Source organism: Manis javanica, chromosome 13 (genome assembly GCF_040802235.1).
Source record: "Manis javanica isolate MJ-LG chromosome 13, MJ_LKY, whole genome shotgun sequence".
Lineage (NCBI taxonomy): Eukaryota > Metazoa > Chordata > Mammalia > Pholidota > Manidae > Manis > Manis javanica.
In genome coordinates, this window is record NC_133168.1 from 35,486,245 (window position 1) to 35,498,254 (window position 12,010).

The window sequence follows — 12,010 nt, forward strand, 5'->3', positions numbered from 1 at the left end:
ACTTTTTCTAAAATCTGAATGTATTTATTGATTACCCACTCACCTATATTGGAACATGACAGATAAGCAAAAATGGCACATTTTGATATTAAATTAAGGCTAGTTAAGGATGCTAAGGAAGAATTATTTGTTTTCATTTATCTCTGTTACCAGAAATAAATCAAAAGTCACTTCCTTAATCTTGTAATTACTTGAACAGTTGTAATTTCGTAAGACTAGCCTCCTGTTTAGAAAAAGGAAAGGGAGCTCTTCCCTAGCTTCCTTCATAATAATCTCATCTGTTTCTTATTTTAGCACAAAATAAAAATGTGTTCTTGGGCTTTTAAAATAAAGTATTCTTTGCAGCTATGTAATTTTCAGTTTTACCTGTAGCAATAGTAGGTATTTAAATAACGCCATTATGGAGACATTTTCTTTCACTCTCCTCATAAAGGGTATAATGAGTTTGGGGTTACAGTCTTCTTTCAAATTACTTTCTATGAGATATTTTCAATTGGTGAAGTTTTTTCTCAAGGTTCTTCTACAGTCAGGCTTCTCAATAAAACTAAATTACAAATTAGGTAGAAGAAACTGGTATATTCAGTGTTTTTTCTTCTTGAAAACTTCTTTACATTATGGTCAGTGGCCATGGCACTGTTCATACACACATTGATATATATACATATTATATGTCATCGAGATTGTAAATGAAACACTTCAGACTCATGAAACTATGAAGAAACAAATCCATATACACTTTAGCTTATATATGTATAATATCCTCTCCTATATATATATATGTCATTAAGTCTACTCACACTGTGGGAGATTTAGTAGGTTGTGTGTGTGTGTGTGTGTGTGTGTGTGTGTGTGTGTGTGTGTGTGTGTGTGTGTATACATAAATTTCAGAACAATATTCAAAATTTTTATTCACAAATATCAGACTTAAGGGTTTATTGGATTAGCAGAGAAATCTTAATAAGGCCATTCATTTTAAACAGCCGTCTAACACCATTCTCTTGTTCAACATATATATATATACTAAATTTTTTAATCTACCAATGTTTACAGAGCCATAATCTACATATAGTATGTGTGATGTGAGTCATTAATTTCAGACTCATTATTTTAGAAAATGAATTAAATAAAAAAATCTTTTTTATAAATTGCTCCTTAAACCTTGAGAGATTATACTTAAATACACCTTAAATGTACATATAGGACCATAGGCATTCATGTTAATAGGGCTCTAAATATATTTGGTGAAATCAAAAATAGATTCTTGCTGAGTGATTCTCAAACACATACTCACAAAATTAATCTAAACACATATATTCTTTTTTTTCTTTTTTGAGAGGGCATCTCTCATATTTATTGATCAAATGGTTGTTAACAACAAGAAAATTCTGTATAGGGGAGTCAAAGCTCAATTCACAATCATTAATCCACCCCAAGCATAATTCTCGTCACTCTCCAATCTTCTGAAGCATAACGAACAAGTTCTTACATGATGAACAAATTCTTACATAGTGAATAAGTTCTTACATGGTGAACAGTGCAAGGGCAGTCATCACAGAAACTTTCGGTTTTGATCACGCATTATGAACTATAAACAGGTCAAATATGAATATTCGTTTGATTTTTATACTTGATTTATATGTGGATCCCATATTTCTCCCTTTATTATTATTATTATTATTTTTAATAAAATGCTGAAGTGGTAGGTAGATGCAAGATAAAGGTAGAAAACATAGTTTAGTGTTGTAAGAGAGCAAATGTAGATGATCAGGTGTGTGCCTCTAGACTATGTATTAATCCAAGCTAGACAAGGGCAATAAAACATCCACAGATGCAGAAGATTTCTCTCAAAACAGGGGGGGGTGAGGTTCTAAGCCTCACCTCAGTTGACCCCCAATTTCTCACCTGATGGCCCCCCTGCGACTGTACCTGTCTTAAGTTGTTCCTCCCTTGAAGAATCTTACCTGTCTCTGGCTAACCAGTCATCTTCTGGGGCCATACAGGGTAATGTAAAGTTGATAAGTGAGAGAGAAACCATATTGTTTGAAAAGGTTAGCTTTTTACTTCTTTGCAGATTTATGCCCTGTGGCTTCATGCCCAGCATTTGTCTTGAGGTATCTTTACCACTTGGAGAAATTATGATACTCGGTAAATTCGATATGAGGCACGAATTCTATTTAAGGGTTGTAATTAGGAAGGAAGAAGAAAAGCTATAGGAGTAGCAGACGGAAGAAAACATGGGAAGATTGATTATTTCTTTGACATATCTTCTTGTAGAGTAACTTAAGCATGTATAGGTTTTAAACTACTAATTAAATTGCTCACACATTAACATAATAGGAATACAGTTACATAACCAAAGCAGATCTATAATTACCATCCATCTCCAGTGAAACCAAGAAAACCAGTTAGGCACCCTAGGCATTTGTGAAAATTTATCTATGATATGATGGGTATTGTCCAACTGTACTTGAATAGTCTGAGAGAAATCAGACAAATTAAAACAACCCCATTCCTGGGAACTGTTCACATCCCATATGTTCTTTTAACAGTAGATAGTCTGTAGTTGTAAGATTTTGGAGCGCTACAACTTGCACTTCTCCTAATTCTTGGTTGAGTTCCAACAGTATAGATCCAGTTAAATTTGTTTGTTTTACAGTATGCACAGGCCAACTTAGATATCTCTTTCTTCATTCCCATGGCAAGTCCAGGAACCGGTGGGATGAATGCAGCTACAGCTGTAGCAGCGCCTGGATCTTTGTTGAGGTTTTTTGATGATCATCTTCTGTTATGAGTCTTCCAGAGAGTGTTGATGCTGGAAGTTCTTCTTCATATTGTATCTTAGTTCATTTTCTGGGTAGCCAAATTAGGCTTTGATCCTCTATATAAACACAAACAGACCCTTTGCCCACACTTTGATATGCTCTTTATACCATAAACACATATATTCTTATCTTGCTTCACAAAATGCTTCTCAGCACAAAGAATCATAAATCTAAAGGCGTCTTTGGGACTGTGTGCTACTTTGAAATGAAATTTTCATCAGAAAAGGATGATAGATTTTATAATACAGATTTATGGATCTGACAGGATTTCTTTTTAATCCTTAAATTTGATGCCATATCCATAAAATGCTGGGAAGTATTTTTTTTCTTTTTCTTTTATTAAGGTATCACTGATACACACTCTTATGGAGGTTTCACATGAAAAACATGTGGTATTACATTCACCCTTATTATCAAGTCCCTCCCATACCCCACAGAAGTCACTGTCCATCAGCTAAGTAAGATACCACAGACTCACTACTTGTCTTCTCTGTGCTACACTGTCTTCCCCATGATCCCTCCACACCATGTCTACCAATCATAATGCCCCTAAATCCTGCACACCCAGGCTCCCCCAACACTCCCCTTTGGTAACCGCTAGTACCTTCTTGGAGTCTGTGAGTCTGCTGCTGTTTTGTTCCTTCAGATTTGCTTTGTGTTATACTTCACAAATGAGGGAAATCATTTGGCACTTATCTTTCTCCATCTGGCTTATTTCACTGAGCATAATATCATCCAGCTCCATCCATGTTGTTGCAAATGGTAGGATTTTTTCTTTTCTTAAGGCTGAATAGTATTCCATTGTGTATATGTACCACCTCTTCTTTATCCATTCATCTACCAAAGGACACTTAGGTTGCTTCCATATCTTGGCTATTGTAAATAGTGCTGCAATAAACATAGGGGTGCATATGTCTTTTTCAGTCTGAGAATTTGTATTCTTTGGGTAAATTCCAAGGAGTGAGATTCCGGGTCAAATGGTATTTCTATTTTTAGGTTTTTGAGGAACCTCCATATTGCTTTCAACAACAGTTGAACTAGCTCACATTCCCACCAGCAGTATAGGAGGGTTCATCTTAATCGACTTCCTCACCAACATTTGTTGTTCTTAGTCTCTTTGATGCTGGCCATCCTTACTGGTGTGAGGTGATACCTAATTGTTATTTTAATTTGCATTTCCCTGATGATTAATGATGTGGAGAATCTTTTCATGTATCTGTTGCCATCTGAATTTCTTCTTTGGAGAATTCTCTCTGCATGTTCTCCACCCATTTCTTAATTAGGTTATTTGCTTTTTGTGTGTTGAGGCATGTGAGTTCTTTATATATATTTTGGTTGTTAACTTCTTGTCAGATATGTCATTTACAAATATATTCTCCCATACTGTAGGATGCCTTTTTGTTCTGTTGATGGTGTCTTTGCTGTACAGAAACTTTTTAGTTTGATGTAGTCCCATGAGTTCATTTTCGCTTTTATTTCCCTTGTTCGAGGAGATGGGTTCAAGAAGAAGTTGCTCATGCTTATGCACAGGAGATTTTTGCCTCTGTTGTCTTCTAAGAGTTTTATGGTTTCATGACTTACATTCAGTTCTTTGATCCATTTTGAGTTTACTTTTGTGTATAGGGTTAGACAATAATCCAGTTTCGTTCTCTTGCATATAGCTGTCCAGTTTTGCCAACACCAGTTGTTGGAAAGGCTGTCATTTCCCCATTGTATGTCCATGGCTCCTTTATCAATATTAATTGACCATATATGGTTGGGTTTCTATCTAGGCTCTCTAGTCTGTTCCATTGGTCTATGGTTCTGTTCTTGTGCCAGTACCAAATTGTTTTGATTACTGTGGCTTTGTTGTAGAGCTTGAAGTTGGGGAGCATAATCCTCCTAGCTTTATTCTTCCTTCTCACTATTGCCTTGGCTATCCATCATCTTTTGTGGTTCCATATGAATTTTAGAACAATTTGCTCTAGTTCATTGAAGAATGCTGTTGGTATTTTGATAGGAATTGCATTGAATCTGTACATTGCTTTAGGCAGGATGGCTGTTTTATTCCTATCCATGAGCACGAGATGTGTTTCCATTTATTTGTATCTTCTTTAATTTCTCTCATGAGTGTCTTGTAGTTCTCAGGATATAGGGCTTTCACTTCCTTGGTTAGGTTTATTCCTAGGTATTTTATTGTTTTTGATGGAACTGTGAATGGAATTGTTTTCCTGATTTCTCATTCTGCTAGTTTGTCATTAGTGTATAGGAATTCCACAGATTCTGGGTATTAATTTTGTATCCTGCAACTTTACTGAATTCAGATATTAGATTTAGTAGTTTTGGAGTGGATTCTTTAGGGTTTTTTATGTACAATATCATGTCATCTGCAAATAGTGACAGTTGAACTTATTCCTTGCCAATCTGGATGCTTTTAATTCTTTGTGCTGTCTGATTTCCATGGCTAGGACCTCCAATAATATGTTGAAAGAAGTGGGGAGAGTGGGCATCCTTGTCTTGTTCTCAATCTTAAAGGAAAAGCTTTCAGTTTCTTGATGTTAAGTATAATGTTGGCTGTGGGTTTGTCATATATGGCCTTTATTATGTTGAGGTACTTGCCCCCTATACCCATTTTGTTGACAGGTTTTATCATAAATGGACAGTGAATTTTGTTGAATGCTTTTTCAGCATCTGTGGAGATAATCATGTGATTTTTTTATCCTTCTTTTTGTTGATGTGGTGGATGATGTTGATGGATTTTTGAATGTCATACCATCCTTGCATTCCTGGAATAAATCTTACTTGATCATGATGGATGATCTTTTTGATGTATTTTTTGAATTTGGTTTGCTAACATTTTGTTGAGTATTTTTGTGTCTCTGTTCATCAGGGATATTGGTCTGTAATTTTCTTTTTTTGTGGTTTCTTTCCCTAGTTTTGGTATTAGAGTGATGTTGGCCTCATAGAATGAGTTTGGAAGTATTCTCTCTTCTACTCTTTGGAAAACCTTAAGGAGGATGGGTATTAGGTTTTCACTAAATGTTTGATACAATTCAGCGGTGAAGCCATCTGGTCCAGGGATTCTGTTCTTAGGTAGTTTTTTGATTACCAATTCAATTTCATTGCTGGTAATTGGTCTGTTCAGATTTTCTGTTTCTTTCTGGGTCAGCTGTGGAAAGTTGTATTTTTCTAGAAAGTTGTCCTTTTCTTCTAGGTTATCCAGTTTTTTGGCATATATTTTTCATAGTATTCTGTAATAATTCTTTGTATTTCTGTGTTGTCTGAAGTGATTTCCCCTTTCTCATTTCTGATTCTGTTTATGTGTGTAGACTCTGTTTTCTTCTTGATAAGTCGGCTAGGGATTTATCTATTTTGTTTATTTTCTCAAAGAACCAGCTTCTGATTTCATTGATTCTATTGTTTTATTCTTCTCGATTTTATTTGTTTCTGCTCTGATCTTTGTTAATGTCCTCTTTCTACTGAATGTGGGCTTCATTTGTTCTTCTTTTTCTAGTTTCGTAAATTGTGAGTTTAGACTGTTCATATGGGATTGTTCTTTCCTGAGGTAGGCCTGTATAGCAATATATGTCCCTCTTAGCATGGCCTTCGTTGTGTTCCACAGTGAATGCGTTGTTGAATTATTGCTCTCTTTTGTCCGTATATTGCTTGATGTCTGTTTTTATTTGGTCATTGATCCATTGGTTTTTTAGGAGCATGTTGTTAAGCCTCCGTATGTTTGTGGGCTTTTTCTTTTCTTTGCATAATTTATTTCTAGTTTCATGCCTTTGTGATCTGAGAAACGGGTTAGTACAATTTCGATCTTTTTGAATTTACTGAGGCTCTTTTTGTATCCTAGTATATGATCTATTTTTGAAAATGTTCCATGTGCAGTTTAGAGTAATGTTTATCCTGCTGCTTTTAGAGGGAGTGTTCTGTAGATGTCTGTTAGGTCCATCTGTTCTAATGTGTTGTTCAGTGCCTTTGTCTCCTTACTTATTTTCTGTCTGATTGACCTGTGCTTTGAAGTGAGTGTTGTGTTGACGTCTCCTAAAATGAATGTTAGTATTTGTTTCACGTATGTAGGTGCTCCTCTGTTAGGTGCATAGATATTTATAATAGTTATATCTTCTTGTTGGACTGACCCCTTTATCATTATGTAATTAATGTCCTTCTTTGTCTCTTGTGACTTTCTTTGTTTTGGAGTCTATTTTGTCTGATACAAGTACTGCAACACCTGCTTTTCTCTCCCTGTTAGTTGCATGAAATATTTTATTCCATCCCTTCACTTTTATTCTGTTTTATGTCTTTGGGTTTAAAGTGCATCTCTTGTAGGTAGCATATAGATGGGTCTTGTTTTTCTATCCAATCCGTGACTCTATGTCTTTTGATTGGTGCATTCAGTCTGTTTACATTTAGGGTGATTATCGATAGGTATGTACTTATTGCCATTGCAGGCTTATGTTCGTGGTTACCAAAGTTTCAAGGGTAACTTCCTTACTATGTTACACTCTTACTTACCTCACTTAGTATGCTATTACAGACACAATCTTAAGTTTCTTGTTTTTTTCTCCTTTTTCTTCCTCCTCCATTCTCTATTAGGTATCATATTCTGTACTCTTTGTCTATTCCATGTCTGACTTTTGGGGTAGTGATTTGATTTTCGGTCTGCTTAGTAATACTGTTCTACTTTCTTTACTGTGGTTTCATATTCTCTCATGACAGCTAGTTAGCCTTAGGAACACTTCCATCTATAGCAGTCCCTCCAAAATGCATCATAGAGATGGTTTGTGGCAGGTAAATTCTCTCAAGTTTTGCTTGTTTGGGAATCATTTAATCCCTCCTTCAAATTTAAATAACAATCTTGCTGGGTAGAATATTCTTGCTTGGAGGCCCTTCTGTTTCATTACATTAAATATATCACGCCTCTCCCTTCTGGCCTGTAAGGTTCTGCTTAGTCTGATGATAACTTGATGGGTTTTTCTTTACATGTGATCTTTTTTCTCTCTCTGGCTGCTTTTAACAGTCTGTCCTTATCCTTGATCTTTATGATTTTAATTATTTTATGTTTTGGTGTTGTCTTCCTTGGGTCCCTTCTGTTGGGAAATCTGTGCATCTCCGTGGCCTGAGAGACTATCTCCTCCAGATTGAGGAAGTTCTCAGCAATTACTTCATGAAAGATACTTTCTATCCCTTTTTCTCTCTCTTCTTCTTCAGGTATCCGTATAATATGAATATTGTTCCATTTGGTTTGGTCACACAGTTCTCTTCATATTCTTTCATTACTAGAGATCCTTTTATTTCTCTCTTGACTCAGCTTCTTTGTATTCCTTTTCTCTAATTTCTATACCTTTACCGTCTCTTCTACCTCATCTAATCTGTTGTTAAATCCCTCCATTTTATGTTTTCTGTTGTTTGTGGGATTTTGATTTGAACCAGGTTCCTTTGGCGTTTCATATTTGTAGGTGGTGCCCTCTAGTGCCCAGAAGCTTTACTCTGGAGCTGCTTAGCCCCCAGAGTGATGTTGAGTGTTGCAGGGGAGTGGTGCTCGTGCCTGTTGGGAGGATAGAGCTGTTTCCTGCTTCCCGGCTGCAGTGCCTGTTTCCACTGCCAGGGCCAGTGGGTCATGTGTGTAGGGGGAAGCCTCTATGGTTTGCACTTGTAGCTTCCCTGGGCAGGGCCTCCCTCTGGGTGGCCGAAGCAAGGACGTGTGCAGCTGGTTTGCATGCTGGTGCTGACCAGAAGGTGCAGCAGGCTGCATATCATGGTGGGGGGCCTCAGAGCTGTGTAGCCAGCCAAGGGGTTGGAGTGCCTGAAGCTCCTAAAAGTTCCCAACCTGCTGGGCTGAGTTCACCCAGACTATTTTGTCCACCTGTCCTTTCTCCCGAGCAGCAACTTCTGTGCAATCCTTGCCCCTTTAGCAGTCGTCTCAGTGTTAGGAAGTCTCTCACACTGCCTGCCTTTCTTTTGTCCCAGAGTGGCCAGTTGTGGGTACGTTTTCCCCAAGCAGCTGGAATCTCTGTCTCTCCAAGTATTCTACCTGTCTTAGCTTTCCGGCCCTAGTAATCTTCATAGCACCATGCAATGTAGGTTTGTGCTCCCAAAGCAGATTTCCAGGACTGAGTGTTCAGCAGTCCTAGGCCTCCACCCCTTCCCCTATCTGTTTCTCTTCCTCCTGCCAATGAGATGGGGTGGGGAAAGGCCTTGGGTCCCTCTGAGTCATGGTTTTGGTACTTTACTCCTTTCCTTGAGGTCTGCTGTTTTCCCCAGGTGCCTTCTTTCCTGTTGCTCTTTCAGGATTAGATGTATTTGCTATATTTTCATATTATTTATGGTTTTGGGAGGAGGTTTCTTTCTCAGCTCTCACACCACTATCTTTAATGCTCATATTTTTTGAATGAGCCTTTTATTTCATCCACAATTTTTGTGCCTGTTCTGTCCTGGGCACCAAGCCTTAGAGATACATTAATACAGAAGAAAGTTCCTGACCTTATGTAGTTCATAATCTGTCAAGAGTAAATAGTGTAATTGCAACTTAGTATGAGAATTATTATATTAGAGAGAAACTGAGGGTGTGCGAAAATAGAGGAGACCTAATCCAACCAGAGTGTGGGCGGTCAGGGCAAATATCATTGATGGAATCCAGGCCAAATCTCAGAGGATGAGAAAGGGTTCCCAAACAAAGCCAGGAGATGAAACCTTTAAAGGACTTTTAAGCTTTGTCTTACTTCTTATATAATATATATTTGATTAAAGGTAAACAAGTGAAATTCATAGATTTTTTAAATTTTGATTTATTTGGTGGGGGGAAACATTATGAGATCAAACATTAATTAATTATAGTTTTTATTGTTCTTTTCTTTCAGGGACCAAAGGCAAAGCCTCTAAATATATTATCTAAGAAATGGGGCTCTTTTTTTATTGATTCAATTCCAGGACTGGAAAATGCAGAAGACTCCTTGGTTTATACATGGTCTTGTAAGAGAATCAGTACTTACAGCACTATTGCAATTCCAAGTATTGAAGCTATAGCAGGTAAGGGGAGAAATACTTATAAAGTTTTACCTGTGACTAGACAGTAATGACCTTGCGTACTTGAATTCTCCCATTTAAAAAGGAGAAAATATTTCCATGATATAATTTTTTGATATTTACTTATTTATTTTTATTAAAGTATCATTGATACATGATCTTACGAAGGCTTCACATGAATAATATTGTGGTTTCAACATTCACCTGTATTATCAAGTCCTCACACCCACTGCCATTGCAGTCACTATCCATCAGCATAGTAAGATGCTGTAGAATCATTACTTGTCTTCTCTGTGCTGTACTGCCTTCCCCATGACCTTTCTATATTGTAATTGCTAATTATAGTGCCCCTTTGGATTTTTTTGTTTTAAGTCTGCTTGAAGACATAGGATAAGTGCAGGGAAAAATTACCAGGACAAGATGTTAAGGAGGCCAAATAAGGTGAACTTGACTTTGGGGGCTGGTTTTCCCATGGAGTGTTTGCTTATTGAGAGAGGACACCAGCAAAAGTGAGTGGGCCTTTGAGTAGCTTCATAAAACTCCTCACAGGCATAGAAAGTGAAGGATAGGGCCTGCCAAAAGAGAGGTGGACCTGGGAGACCGTCTCGTTCTATGTTGAGACCCTGAAGGAATTTACCTTAGGGTAAGGATGGTTGAAGCTCAGCTTCAAATCAGTGTAACCCCCAAAACTGTATTGCGAAGATCCTAGGTTGGGAATGCCCCAAGGCATCTGGTAGCAGTCAATGAATACTTTCTTTTGAGGAAGATAACGTAATTCTAGGACTCAAATTATTTCTAAAACAAATTGATATAAGGTTTAGCACACATGAAAAACAGCCAGGCACACAAGGATATGAGACTGTACCAACACAAATAGCCAAGTTTACTATGGTCAAGTACAGAAAACAAAGGAGTGAGAAACTTGATAGAGACAAAAAATCTGTATAAAGAATGGAAATTCTATAACTGAAATATTACAAAATCAAAATTAAGACTTCAATGGATTAGTTTAATAGCAGATCAGACTCAGTTGAAAAATGAATTAGTACATTAGAAAATAGGCCAAAACAAAATATCCAGAATGAAACATGAAGAGAGATGATGAAAGATAAAGAAGAGGGACTAAGAGACATAGGAAATACACCAAGAAGGAAATTTTCTGTAACTGGAATTCCAGATGATAATAAGCCAAAATCAATAGATTCAAACTGTCCAAAAATGTCCAAAGAATAAGCCAAAGGTTTAAGAAGCCCAAGGAACTTAGGCAAAATAAATATGTGAAACCTAAAAACAAAATAAAACAGCAATAGACTCATAGATGCTGAGAAGTGGCTGGTGGTTACCATGGGGGAGGGGTTGGGGTAGGTGAGATAAAATAGGAGAGAAGGGGATAAAGAACCACAAAATCTTAATCATAGCTTAAATTAGTCATGGGGATGAAAGTACGGCATAGAAAATAGTCAATAGTTCTGTAACATCTTGCTGTGGTGAGAAATAATAATTGTCACTAGTTGGGGAGAGGATTTAATGGTGTGTATAACTGTTGAATCGCTATGTGGTATACTTGAAACCAATATAATATTGTATAGCAACTATACTTAAATTTCAAAAACTTACCAACAAAAAAATCCCAAGTTAACTGCTAAAAACAGAAAGATAATTAAGAAATATTAAAAGTAGCCAGAGAATAAAGACAGATTGATTTCAAAGAAGTACTTCAAAAGGGTAAAAGTTAGAATGATATCTGACTTCTGCCATAAACAAAGAAGGGCAAAACACAATGGAATATAAATTGCTGAAAAGAAAATACCTGTCATTCTTGATAGAATTCTGTACCCAGTAAAGACATTATTAGGAACAGAAGAAAAATATTTATAGACAGACAAAAATGAAGAAAATGTATCTCCAGAAAAATGGCACTAAAGAAAATACTAAAAGGCGTTATTGTTCAGACAAAAGAAAGAATGATCTCTGATAGAAACCTGGAAGTGCAGGAAAGAATATACAGCAAGGGAAGGATAGATATATAAATAAATAAAGTGTTTATTGTTGGAAACAATATTTTAAAACCTGTGAGGTTTAGTTTAAGTAAAGAATTTTAGAGTGATTCTCAAGATGATGGTGTGAGTAGGGTGGTGGAAATCTCCTCCCAAAACCATATGTATTTTGAAAATACAGCA

The 12,010-nt window shown here is 36.7% G+C and overlaps 1 protein-coding gene across 3 annotated transcripts in view; it reads left to right on the forward strand.

Moving 5' to 3' along the window:
* Positions 1-12,010, forward strand: part of NT5DC1 (5'-nucleotidase domain containing 1) — a 170,724-nt gene that overhangs the window by 147,935 nt on the left and 10,779 nt on the right. For all 3 annotated transcript variants that reach the window (XM_017677880.3, XM_017677879.3, XM_017677878.3), the window contains one exon: positions 9,665-9,833. In XM_017677880.3, the coding sequence (XP_017533369.2) occupies positions 9,665-9,833 (169 nt within the window). The remainder of the gene's footprint in view (positions 1-9,664; positions 9,834-12,010) is intronic.